At 34.9% G+C, this 13,937-nt stretch overlaps 1 protein-coding gene across 4 annotated transcripts in view; it reads left to right on the forward strand.

The window, feature by feature from the left end:
- CEP350 (centrosomal protein 350) overlaps positions 1 to 13,937 on the forward strand; it is a 153,634-nt gene that overhangs the window by 119,349 nt on the left and 20,348 nt on the right. For all 4 annotated transcript variants that reach the window (XM_045877234.3, XM_045877235.3, XM_064594184.1 and 1 more), the window contains 4 exons: positions 4,504 to 4,664; positions 7,431 to 7,567; positions 10,461 to 10,543; positions 11,776 to 13,778. In XM_045877234.3, coding sequence (XP_045733190.1) covers positions 4,504 to 4,664; positions 7,431 to 7,567; positions 10,461 to 10,543; positions 11,776 to 13,778 — 2,384 coding nt within the window. The remainder of the gene's footprint in view (positions 1 to 4,503; positions 4,665 to 7,430; positions 7,568 to 10,460; positions 10,544 to 11,775; positions 13,779 to 13,937) is intronic.

The raw sequence follows: 13,937 nt of genomic DNA on the forward strand, positions 1-13,937 counted from the left end.
CTTTGTGCCAGATACTGCTTTTGTGTTCCCATAGTGCTCTGTGCTTCAGCTTGTTATACCAGACAGCATATAAATTGTAACCAGACTTTACCCAGTGGGTCTCCCTTACTAGCATGTAGACTCCTGGAAAGGAGTGTCTGTACCTTGTTAACAGCTGTGGCACCAGAACCTCGCAGGTACTTTGCATTGCAAATGGCAGGTATTTATTAAATGTTTCTTGAATGAATTAATGATGACCATGAGGAGAGATAGGAAGAGGTAATGCAAGATAGTGTAAGTTTCAAAGGAGGAAAGGTAGAGAATAGACTGCAAATGGCAGTGGGGGACATTGTCTATTTTCCTGTAATCTCTATGCTACTATAAAACTCTGTGCTATTAAAGTATGAAAGAATGAACAGCCTCTATTCTATAAGACTTCAATCTACAAGATTTGATCTTGGGAAATATACCTGTATAGGGAGTGCTCAGTTTATGTGGGACTCCACGGATAATTAATACTGTATTGAGTGTATGCCTTTTGAGCTCATTTTTAGTTTGCATTTGAGAGTAGAAATTTAATAGAAAAAAAGTGAAAAATATTATTCATATTTTGGTCTTTGATCCTTTTCTGTACCCCCTGTTTTCAGTGTTTCAAACGATAGTAAATCATGGGATTTTCCCACACCCATATTTATTTATTTTTTATTAACATATAATTTGTATTATTTGTTTCAGGGGTACAGGTCTATGATTCATCAGTCTTATGCAATTCACAGCGCTCACCATAGCACATGTCTATCACCCAGCCACCCTGTCCCTCCCACCCCCCTCCACTCCAGCAACCCTCAGTTTGTTTCCTGAGATTAAGAGTCTCTTATTATTTGTCTCACCTGTATTTATAAATCACTCTTTTTCTTTGAATAACTGCATAATATTTCAAAGAGTAGATATACCATAACTTTAATTTAACCATTTCCCTAGTGATGATCATTTAGATTTTCTCAAAATAGCCAGTAATGCTCTAGTGAACATCTTCATGTATATATTCTTGATGAATATTTCAGTAAGAATAAATTCTTAGAAATGGAATTACTAGGTCAACCCAGTTGAAGAATGTTGTCTACCATATTTATTTGTTGAAAATTATTATTATTTTATATATTTGCTTTCACGTACTCTGGTGAAAAGTTACAGCCAGTGGAGTAACATGTCAGTAGACATAAACTTGATACTTGGAAACATGAATTCTTATCTTGTCTCTCTTACTCACTAGTGACTTTCTCCAAGTTTCTTTCCCATATTGAATAATCTTTTCCATCTGTTCCATGGAATAATATTGTAACCATCCTTGCATGAGTTACAGACCAAGAATTAATGATAATGTTAATAAGATACTGTTTTATTGATAAAATATAATTCAAGTAAGAATAGTTTTAGAGAAATAGCTCTGAGATTTTTAAACTATAGATGTCATCTACCTATTAATGATGACATCCATATATGCAGTGTTTGTGGTCAGTTTTAATGTAGTGGAGTTATATAATGCCTTTCTCACTTAAGTGATGGAGAGTTTGTTACCAGCGAAATTAATATAGGCCACATGTGTCACATAATCAGAAACTTAATTTTTTGATTATTCTGTCCATCTTGATGTGTTTAAAAAAATTGAAGTATCATTTATCTGTCCCCCCTTTCTCCCCCACTACTCAAAAAATCCCTGTAGGAGAGAATTCCATAAAGGCAATAAATTCATCTAGAGATTCTCTTAGATGTTACTAATGATAAGTACTATGCAGTAATACTATAATTGATCAGATTAAATATATCAGATATAAAGTCCCATTCACTCTCATAGACTTTTACTTAATTTCTACCCTTCATTTGTATACTTTTGGTTTCTTTAGTACTCAAAAGTAGAAACATTTTCCAAGGTCTTTCATCTAAAAACTCCCAAGTTTTTCATCATCCACTGTTAAATCTTCACAACCGTAGATGATGAATATTTTTATTAAAATAATCACTGCTGGTATATGCAATTTTCAAAATATATTAATTTAAAATAATCATTTTGGGAGGGGGCAAAGTTGAAACTAAGTCTGCAGGAGTATAATCATCATGTATATAATTTTACCAAAGTAATGGCTCAGGTTTTGGAAGCACATAAAAGCTTATCAAGCTAAAGAAGCACAGTTTTAGAAGATGCAAAAGTATGGGATTATACTTCATTTTAGAAAGATTTTAATTTTTAGATCAGCCTGAAGTCCTACTCAGAATCGTTATACTAGGATTGAGTCTCTACAAAGCCTGCCACTAAGTGTTCAGAACCTTTTAACCCTGAAATCAATTATTTTTTCAGAAATTAAAAAAATAAATAGATAGTTGCTCTCTCCCCCGCCCACCATTTTTAGCTTTAGACCAAAAAATATATTACCTAAAATATAGCTACATAAAATGTTGGTCTTACGTGATTATGAATCCTACCACCATTTATTGAGCTTTTATGGTAGTTGAGGTGCTGTGCTGTGTGCTTTATTCACCTTATTTAATCTTCCCATCAATTCTAGAAATCAGTAGGGGTCAGACACCTTACTGACTACCAGTAGAAGATCCAGAGTTGAAAATGGCCTTTATTATTACGTTATTTTGTGAGTGTTGATCAGTAAATAGTGAGCTTTGCCCATGCTAAAGGCTCAGTATCATGCTACCGCTGGTATAAGATGGGTGTAACTTTCCTGAAGTATCTTAAGTCAGTGGTATAGAAGTGACAGGAACTTAGATTTCATTATTTCTAATCCAGATATTGGATCACACTATCAAAAAAGACTATAATCCTTTTGCATTTAAATAAATTCCATAACTAATTCTTACGCAATTTAATCTGAAGTACCTGGAAAACACCTGGTTATTTATGGTATAATGTTGTAGTGTACATCTGAGTCTTCAGATCTATATACTATAGTATTTCTATTGTAATAGTATTTCTATTGCTATTAAATGTCTCGCTCAACATTAGTGTGTGGAAATGATACCATTGCGTGATTTTAGGAGGAAGTGTGAGGATAGTCATTTTTATTCTATGTAATTTCCATATGTAGTGAAGTAAGCAGCATATTATATTGATGGATTGATTGATTGGTGGGCAGCAAAGCAAGGTTTATTGAGCAATGGCAAAGTGATAGTACAAAGCTCCCGAGGAAGGAGGGGACTCGAGAGGATTGAGCTAAGCGGCATCTTTAAATGATACTATTTTCATATCATGTGTGTGGCACTTATTATAATGAAATGTCTTTTTCATGATTTTGCTATGACTGGACATCTACTTTGTGTGTTTGGGAGCTGTTGGGAAGAAATTAAGATTTAACTAGCTTCATTTCAGTTATTTTAAATATTTTAAGAGCTTCTAAAGAAAGGTTACAGCAGAGGATATTTCTTTTTAATTTCTCTCTTTCCTTTTATGTGATATTAAGACATCTGATGATTCACAGTCAGTTTAAAATGACAAAATTTCAGGGCGCCTGGGTGGCTCAGTTGGTTAAACGTCAGACTTTTGGTTTTCACTCAGGTCATGATCTCAGGGTCATGAGATCGAGCCCTGCGATTGGGCTCTGCACTCAGTGGGGGAGTCTGCTTGGGATTCTCTCTCTCCCTCTCCTTCTGCCCCTCCCCCTGCTTACACACACACACTCTCTCTCTAAAATAAATAAATCTTTAAAAAAAATAAAATGACAATTTCAGGGTGTCTGGGTGACTCAGTTAAGTATCCAACTCCTGATCTCAGCTCAGGTCTTGATCTCACGGTTGTGATCAGGTCCCACAGTGGGCTTCATGTTGGGTGTGGAGCCTACCTTAAAAACAACAGACAGAATTTCAGTTTGATTTTAATATGACTTAAAAACTATTAACAACTAAGGGGAAGGACAGATAAATATGATTATCTTGTCATCAGGAAATAATTCCTTACAATGTCCAAATTTTACTAACCTAAAAGTTTTTCAACTTCTAGTTGCTTATCTCACCAAGACAGGGTATCTTGAGATTTATTTGCAGTTTCAAATAGTACAATTAGAAAGTGAAAATAAATAGGAGGAGACCCCCTGCTCTGCCCAATAGAGATTTAGGGGACAGGAAGGGGAATGTAAATCACTAAAAAAATTTTTTCAAAGCTCAAATTCCTTAATTTTAAATGTTAGATTGACCTTAAATTTAATATCACATTGCTGCTTTTCATTAATAATATAATTAATAGTTATTGAATTAACTATTCTTTTTTTTTAAGATTTATTTATTCATTTGAGAGAGAGAGAGGGAGGAAAGGGGGCTGGGACAGAGGGGGGGAGAGAGAGAATCTCAAGTAGACTCCTTGCTGAGTGTGGAGCCTGAAGCAGGGCTCAATACCAGGACCGTAAGATCATGACCTGAGCCAAAATCAAGAGTCAGACACTTAACCAACTGAGCCACCCAGGTGCCCCAAATTTAAAGTTAAAGTAAGTTAAAATTAAATAAGAGATTTTGTATCTCTTTCAGAAACAACATCTGACCAAAGTGACATTGAAGGTAGGATCAGAGCCCTAAAGGATGAGCTGCGGAAAAGGAAATCAGTTGTGGACCAGCTGAAGAAGGAACAGAGAAAACGGCAGAAGGAAAGATTGAAAGCCCAAGAAGCCAGTCTGATCAAACAGTTAGAGGTTAGACATAGGAGGAAGTGGGTTCAGTATCAAGGCTAATGTTTATGTGAAGCCTAAAATGTTTTTCATGTTGTTAATAAAGCAATGGATTAGAATTTTTCAGTATTAGTTTGGTGCCACATTTTAACCTCTTTTTTAAAAATCTGAGACTGTCTAACCAAACTCTTGCTTAAAACATTAAATAAAATATTAAAATAATCTTATAATACCAAGTATTAAGTAAATATTAAAATCAAGTATTAAAGGGCTTTTTTCTAAATAAGAAAGATTAAGCCTATGAAAGATTGATATCCATGCCCTCTGAAGCAAAGAATCATTAGATAAATAATTCTATTTTTAAAAAAGATCAATAATTCTAGCTGTTGGAATTGTTGCTGCCTTTTTAAAAACAATTTGTTTTTTAAGCAGAGCGATATTTCTTGCTGCATAGTTTATTAACGTGACTCTTTGTACTATTTGAATGGCTCCAAAATGGTAATTCTAAACTTGGCTCTTCTCCCAAGCTCTGGCAGCCTTCCCTGATTCTTCCCCAGGCTGGAAACCTGGTTTTGATAGCTTCCTTATTCTGTTTTCTCCTATCCGTTCAGTCACCAGATCCCATTGATTCTTTTCTTTATAAATCTTCTTGCTTGTCATTTTCCATTCCAACCGACATCACACTGTTCGGAGCCTCATGACCTCTCTGCGTAGCTCCTTGAATGTCCCTGTCTGTGGTCACTTTCCTCTTGCTTGCATACCTTCTGCCAGCTTCGTGCTCCTAAAATGCTACATTCATCATAGATTCGATCTAAACTTCTTGCTCCTCACAAGAATTCCTTCTCATGACATCACCAGGGAAGATCATTCAGCTTCTACCTGAACACTTCCATTGATAGGAAATTTCACATTTTCAAGGCAGTTGGTTTCATTGTTGGGCTCTAGGTTCTCTAAATGTTAGAAAGCTTTTTGTTATGTTTAGCCAGTATTTCTGTCTTTTTAATGGTCCTTGTTGTGGTCACACCAAATATGTGTTCCTCCTACCTTTATTAGTTTAATCATCAGATATTTAGGTGCCTATTTGTATGCCAGGAACTCAGCTAATTACTTCACACATATTATTCATTTATCCTCAAGCAACAAGGTATGGCTTTACTGTCCCTGTCTTATAGATGAGGAAACTGAGTTTGAGAGAGATTAATGATACTCAGGGACACACAGGTCATAAATGGTAAAGCTAGGATTTTAATATATCTCTAATTCTAAATTTTGTACCCTTACCATTATACTGCACTGTCTTCCACATAGAAAATGAGGCTGTTAACAGATGTGGAGAAAATAGACATTTACACAGGTACATGATACAGAGATGGGAACAGGGATTATAACTTGCACAGATGTTTGGAAGTAGGAAAAGTGGCTAAGGTAGAATGACCATACTGGCAAGATCATGTTGGAATGTATTAGGAAACAATAACTTTATTTAAATTATTTAAAAATAAAGATCATGTTCAGGACCTTAGAATCAGACTGATGACTTTGGACTTCTAGTCAGCAGTCTTCAGCCTGACCACCACACATTAAAATTAACTGAGGAGCTTTTTGAAAAATACAAATATTCAGGCTCACTCCCAGAGGTATTAATTGGTCTAGGGTGGGGCCCAGGATTTAAAAGCACTAGTGTAGGTAATGAGGAGCCATTGAAAATTAAATGAAATACGCTTAGATTGAAAAACGTTGCTCAAAAATGTTCGTTAATGGATATGCCAGCCAGAAAGACCTCTAGAGAAGTGCCATAGGATCCATGTCATTCAACATTTTATTAAATGGTTTACAGACAAAAGAAAGTTCTGTATTTAGGTTTTAGAATTATAGTATATGATGGAGAAATACATAAAATATAGCATTTCATATAAAATCTTTTGGATTTTATTTAATCACAGATGTAATAAATCAACTACATTCATGTAAGTATAGCTTTCAGATCAGAATTCAGAGGAAGGTAATATGGATAGTGAAAGTTGTAAAAGTAGGGATTTTAGCCCAAGTTTTAGGGATCTGTAGCAATTGAGTAGCATCCATATGTTCATTCATTCAGTCTTAATATTTATTGACAGCCTATTTGGGGCCATGAGTAGGTATTGAACATACAGTGTTAAACAGAACAGCTGTAGTCTCAGATAATGGTGTAAAAGTGGGATTTTAGGCCAGAAAATTTAAAAATATAACAGATGAAGGGCTTCCCTTAGATTTCATCCAAATTAGAATTCTATATTAGTGATAATGGATACAGAATGGCTGATAACATTTTTTGTAATTCTGAAATCATCATATTCTTAACCACACCCTTCCTTCTTCCTCAGGATTTGTATTCCCTAGTATCCCTAAGAAGGTGCCATTGAAGTCAGCATCATGGCTAAACTTCTTAAAAATAACATGGAAGTATTAGGACAGCCTTTAAAGAATAATTACATGATCAGCTAAAAAAGTTTCTTAATGTGGCAGAGCCTGAATTATTGCTTCATTAAATTTTTGTAGAGTGGAGACTGTCATTTCCTAATTGATTTAGGGTTATAGTTACACATCTTGCTTATACGTAGATTATTTCAAGAAGGATCTATGAATAACTATTGATAGCACTCTGGGGAATGACACTGGTACTGGGAGAAAGATTTTTACATTACATCTTCTTTACTATTTGAATATTTTACCATAAAATATACTATTTTCTTATTTAAAATAGTTTTTAAAAATTCTGTATAGTGACTCCTCTGATTTTTCTAAACTTAGTCATATGATGAATTCATTAAGAAAACTGAAGCAGAGCTTAGCCGAGATTTGGAAACATCACCAACAGCCAAGCCTCAGATTAAAACGCTCTCCTCAGCTTCTGAAAAACCCAAGATCAAGCCCCTTCCATTACACAGGTAGAAATTTGTGATAACTTATCTATATTCTGCCTTGTTTGAGAAAAGTTTGTGAAAAGCATAAGGAAAGACTTTTAGTAGAGCTATCTTTTAAGTAATTGTGAAATTGTAGAAGTAAAAATATTGGTTAGTATTTTTATTTTCACTAAAGTAATTTGTTATGTATGATACAATCACAAGTCAAATGTCTAATAAGGTGCAGATTTAAAAATATATTTTGAATTCTGAAACCTGGTGGTTGCAATGAAAATAGCATCCACCAGTATTGCTATAGTAGCATTGTAAGTTGATACAGACCTTTTGAAAAGCAGTTTGCCAGTGTTTCAAAAGTAAAAAACAATCTGTAACTTTCGACTCAGTAATTCCACTTCTGGAAACCTAGCTTGAGAAAATACGGGCTACCGGAAGTCTCAATTTGCATGAATATGTTTCTCATAACATCCTGTATCTTAATATAACACATTGGAAGCAATCTTTATGTCCAAAAATGGGTGACTAGTCCAATGAATTATGGTTCTTTCCAGGGATAGAATATTATGCAGCCAGTTCAGGCAAATACAGAAGATATTAGGTAATGACATTCAAATATATAAGATAGTGTATAAAAAAGTTGCAATATTTAAAATAGATTTTGAACAGTGAGTAGGGGGTAAACAGTCAGTGGGACTGAGAAATTGGGGGCATTTCAGAGAGAAGGGCATTCATGAATGACCAAAAGCAGCAAGGAGCTTGGCATATCATAGAAACTAAGCATAATAGGATGTTCATCGCTAAAGTTAGAAGAGACTGGAAAAATAAAAACCAAATTGTGAAACCTTGAACTCACTCATTCTTAGTAGTTTCTACCTTACTTTTCAGAAGAGGTGAAGCCTTTGAAGGTTTTTAAAGAAAATATTTAGGGATTTTTTTTTGTCTGTTACAAAAGTAATGTAGACTTATTATAATTAATTTCACATTACCCGAGTTTGAATCCTGGTTTCAATACCAGCTAGCTGCTTAACTTTGTTGGGCAAGTTATTTAATCTCTCTGTGCTTCAGGTTTTTTTAATAGGGATTTATATCCTATGATAACACCTGACTAATTAACTTGTTATGAGGGTTAAAAGACTTAACTTAGAACAGAGCTTAGCATACAATTAGCACTATGTATTAGTTACTATTTATTACTATTATTATTATAATACTGAGGGAAACAGTAAAAAGAAGAAAAGTTTAAATTATGTACCCAACTACCCCAAAATTGCAAATGTCAACAATATTTCTTTTTAGGCTTTCTTATGCTTAGATTTTATGTATATTTTTCCACTATATTATAAACTGTAAATTTTATTTTTAGATTTCTACATAATATACTACTGAATGGCTTTATAGTTTTATTAACCAGGCTATTGGAAGATTTTAACAAGAGAATGATGCAATCACACTTGTGTTCAGAGAGATCTTCCTCACTACTCTATGAAGGAAAGATAGAAAAGAGTAAGCTTAGAAGCAGGGAGAACAGGAGTCTAAGCCAGGCCTCAAATAATCAGTGGTAATAAGAATAGAGATAGGAGATAAATTTAGAAATATTTAAGAAGTAGGGGTGCCTGGCTAGCTCAGTCAGTAGAGCATGCAACTCTTGATTTCAGGGTCGCAAGTTTGAGCCCCACATTGGGGGTAGAGTTTACTTAAAAAAAAAAAAAAAGAATTTATCCTTAAAAATACTTAAAAAAGAAATATTTAAGAAGTAGACTTGCCTAATCAAAGTGCTAGATAGTGAAGCAGGAGAAATCTAGAATGACTCCCAGGTTTCTCTTAAGTAGTTGGTTGGGTCAGAGTTCCATTAACCTAAATGGAAAATCGGATGTTCTTTTGTGGGGATCTTATGATTTTGGTTTTAGAATACTAATTGTGAGATGCCCATAGTTCACCTAAGGGAAATTATCCAGGAACGATGTCAGGGTGAGATATATGAGGATGATCAGCATAAAGACGGTGGTTGAAACCACAAATAAAACAGCATCACCCAAAGAAGATAGGCATTCAGAGAGAATAAAAGGGAGCCAAGTACTAAATATGATAAAATAGTATTTATTTATTTATTTTATTTATTATTTTTTTAAAAGATTTTATTTATTTATTTGAGACAGAATGAGAGACAGAGAGCATGAGAGGGAGGAGGGTCAGAGGGAGAAGCAGATTCCCTGCCGAGCAGGGAGCCCGATGCGGGACTCGATCCCGGGACTCCAGGATCATGACCTGAGCCGAAGGCAGTCGCTTAACCAACTGAGCCACCCAGGCGCCCGATAAAATAGTATTTAAAGGCATTATAAAGAGAGAAATAGAAGGCAAATACTGTGACTTCACAAATAAAGAGAAGGCAAGAAAATGAAGAATGTACTCTTCCTGTTAACGTAATGAATAAAAGAGGACAACAGCAGGATGTGGAAGAATAAAGAACTGAGGGGCAAAATTTTGAGGCTCATAACATACTTACAAGCTAAGGGGGAAAAAATCTCCAGGTTGAAGGACTAAAGATTATAGAAAAGAGAACGTATAACTGAGGAGCACCATTAATGTGGGACGGTGTGAGTTTTTAGGAAGAAAGAAGTTCAAATAGACACCCCTTTTTCTTTCCTGCAGACGGGAAGAAAGACTATGAATATAGATATATTTGTAGGTGGAAAGTTTGGTGGTAAGAAAGTTCATGCTGGTGGTCTCTGGTTTTCTCACTAAAAGAAGCAAGATCATCTACTGAGAGTGATTAGGCCCAGAAATAGCCTTGATGAAAGTGACAGGGTGGGGTGCCGCCTGTGAAGGAGAAGTAGTTGTCTAAGACTTGACTGCTTTTTGTTACCAATTACTTTAGTATCAGCAGTACATTTATTTCTGCTCATTAATTTTTCTGTTTCAGATCTGAAACAGCAAAGAACTGGAAATCACTAACAGAATCAGAACGCTCCAGAGGATCACTGGAGTCCATCGCTGAACATATTGGTATGTAACTAGAAAAAATAATTGTTCTGTGTCTACATAGACAGGATTAATGCAAATGCCTGCACAATTCTACCTCTATACCTTGTTGATTAAAAAATAAATTTCTTAAAGATAATAATTATTGAAATTGTCAGTTACTTTGATATTTTAAAGTGATTTATTGGTTATATATAAATTTTTTGAATAAGTCTTTATTGTCCCAAATTTATGATAAAAAATGAAGCATAAAGACATTAATCTAAAATGGTTGAGTGTATCATTGGCATCATGAATCAGATTTTATAACAGTATATATTTTTTAGCTTATACTATTGTTCAGGGTTAAATGGTCATATATATTTTTTTCAACTTAATCCAAAAAATGGTAAGAATTATAGAAAATAAAGTATAATTCAATGAGGAAATAAAACTGAGGCATAAAAAAGCCTACTTAAAAGTAATGACAAAATAGAGATTTGAATTAAAAACTTTTAATTCTTAAAAAAAAAATAAACTTTTAATTCTTGGTTTGTTAGCTCATCACATCTTTTTTTTTCTTCTGCAATTTTAGCTCTTAAAATGCTATATTTGGGGTGCCTGGGATCGAGGCCCACATTGGGCTGTGTGCTCAGCGGGGAGTCTGCTTAAGGATTGTCTCTCTCTCTCTCTCCCTCCCCCAACTCGAGTTCTCTCACTCTCACTCTCTCTCTCAAATAAATAAAATTTTTAAAAATGCTGTATTTGCAGAAATAGTTTTCTTTTTTCTTGTGTTTTTTTTTTTTTTACATTTGAGAGCTTAGTTGAAGTCCCCAGGAAAATTCATTCTTATCAAAGTATATATAGAAGTATATTTGTCCTTCCTTCATTGTTTTTCTATATGAAATATGTATGTAATATCCATTGTACAGTTCTGGTTTTGCATGGTTTGAGGATGATCATGCAAATGTCTCCATAAACTTAGAGTCATTTTTCTTCATTTATAAGTGAAGACATTTAAGAAATTGATAAGTTAAGACAACATTTAAGAAATTATTTCAAACTTTAAATTTTCAGTCATTCTAAATGTTCTGGTTATTGTTGGTACAATATATTCTCTTAAAGGAAAAATTTACCTTATAAGGTAACAAAACAGGTTATAGTTATTGACCAAGTTTTTCCTCATAAAGATTTGGCTTTTATTTAGCCTTTGGTTCTAGAAGTTGAAAGATTGTAATTAAATAATTTTGATAATGATTTTTTTCTTTTCCTTTAAGATGCTGCCCTGGCAGGTTCTGAGAGATCATTATCAGAAAGGTCTTTATCTGCATATGCAAAGAGAGTGATTGAATTGGATAGACAAACAGAAGAGCATTTTCAGACTTCATCTCCAATTCTTAGATCATCAAGGAGAACCAGAGCAGAATCTGGAGATTCTCTAGAAAATGTACCTTCATTACCTCTTCTCCAAGAAGTGAATGCCCCTAATAGAATTCTGGATGTGTCAGAGGCCAAGGTTGAAGAAGACCCTAGTCAAAAATCAGAAATACAAGAAGTAGACTATACAAAACTGGAGGCGAGTGTGATTGAAGATGCCTATTCGAAACAATCTAGGAAGTCTGACGTCTTACTGAAACTAGACCTGGAACAGGGAGATTCATCTGAAATTCTTTCAAGGAAAGATCTTCCTTTAGATTCTGTAAATGTTCAGAAAGACTTAGTTAGATTAGCCATTGAAAATCTTCATAGAAAGGAGTTGAAAGAGAAAGAGTCAGATCAAGATACAGATCATAGTCCAAACATCAAATCAGAAAAAGACATTCAAGAACAAAAGAACATGAAGGAAAGGGACTTGTCTTTGTTAGAACATTTTTTTGCTCCTAAAGAGATAGCATACTCTGAAGATTTTAAAGTGTCTTCTTTGAAGAAAGACATTTCATCTGAATTATACAAAGATGACTTCGAGGTATCATCTTTGTTGTCACTCAGGAAAGACTCTCAGTCTTGCAGAGACGAATCACAGCCAACCAGGAACTCTACAAGTAGAGCCATTAGCTTTGGCAGTGATGATGAAATAAGTGAGTGCCTCAGTGAGAAAAGCCTTTCTGTTCGTAGCAGTGTCCACTCTGAGAGGCTGTTGGAACTCAAGTCCCCTACTGAGCTTATGAAAAGTAAGGAGCGCAGTGATGTAGAGCATGAACAGGGAGTTACGGAGTCCCCTTCCTTGGTTTCAGTTTCTGTGGCAGATGAGTTACACGATTTCCACATTGGTGATAGGGTGTTGATTGGCAATGTTCAGCCAGGAACTCTTCGATTCAAAGGTGTGACTAGTTTTGCTAAAGGATTTTGGGCTGGAGTGGAGTTGGATAAAGCTGAAGGAAATAACAATGGAACATATGATGGCATTGTATACTTTGTGTGCAAAGAGAAGCATGGTATTTTTGCTCCTCCTCAAAAAATATCTCATATTCCAGAAAACTTTGATGACTGTGTAGACATAAATGAAGATGAAGAGTCTTACTCAGATGGACGGTATCAATACTATAATCAAGAACAAAAAGATAAAACAGATTCCAAGTTTGATAGAGAAGAGGATGCAGTTGAATATTTTTATGAGAACTCTCTACCTAGTATGCACGATATAGAAGCCTCACTTGATAGAAGCCTTAAAAGAGAAACAGACAACATTCAGGACATTTCTAGAGTACTTGAAGCCCATGTTCACCAGCAGTCCTCGGTGGATTCACTGATCTGTTCAAAGGAAAACAAAGACCTTGTTTCTGGTGCCACAGAAAAGGTTTCCATTGCTGTAGAAGGCGATACTTTAGATAATAACTCTTCTGAAGAGTTAAAGAAGCAACAGCAGTTTACAGAAAAGGAAGAGAACCTATATCCTGAGGTCTCGGAAAAGCTTTCTACTCCACTTCTGGATCTTTTAACAAGAGAAAAGAACCAATTGGAAGCCCAGCTGAGGTCATCACAAAGTGAGGGAAGAAAGTCAAAGCAACAGCTAGAAAAAGTCAGCTTACTGACAGACAGTTTACTAACAGTCTTTGTGAAGGACACGGTCAATCAACTACAGGAAATCAAAAAAGCTAGGAATGAGAAAATCCAGCTTAGCAATCAGGAGCTTCTTGATGATGATCAAAAGAAAGTACCGCCCCAAGCCCTATCCCCAAATCATGAGGAGCAATCATCAGGTGTTCCAGGTTGCTTCTTAAGGTCTGAATTGGAAGATGAAAAAGAAGAGATTTCTTCACCAGATATATGCCCCAGACCTGTAAGTATTTTATCTAGACAGAATGTCAATTAACCTTATCTTTGTAGTGCATTTTAATTCTGTAGCTCCTGGTAGGTTTTTTGTGACGTGTTATTTATTAGATAAAAATCACTGTACTAGTTTTTAAAGGCCTTGTCACTGTTTTTCTATCTGAAGTAT

This window comes from Mirounga angustirostris, unplaced genomic scaffold (assembly GCF_029215605.1).
Source record: "Mirounga angustirostris isolate CCGP_5_RB_7025 unplaced genomic scaffold, mMirAng1.0.hap1 SCAF_6, whole genome shotgun sequence".
Classification (NCBI taxonomy): domain Eukaryota; kingdom Metazoa; phylum Chordata; class Mammalia; order Carnivora; family Phocidae; genus Mirounga; species Mirounga angustirostris.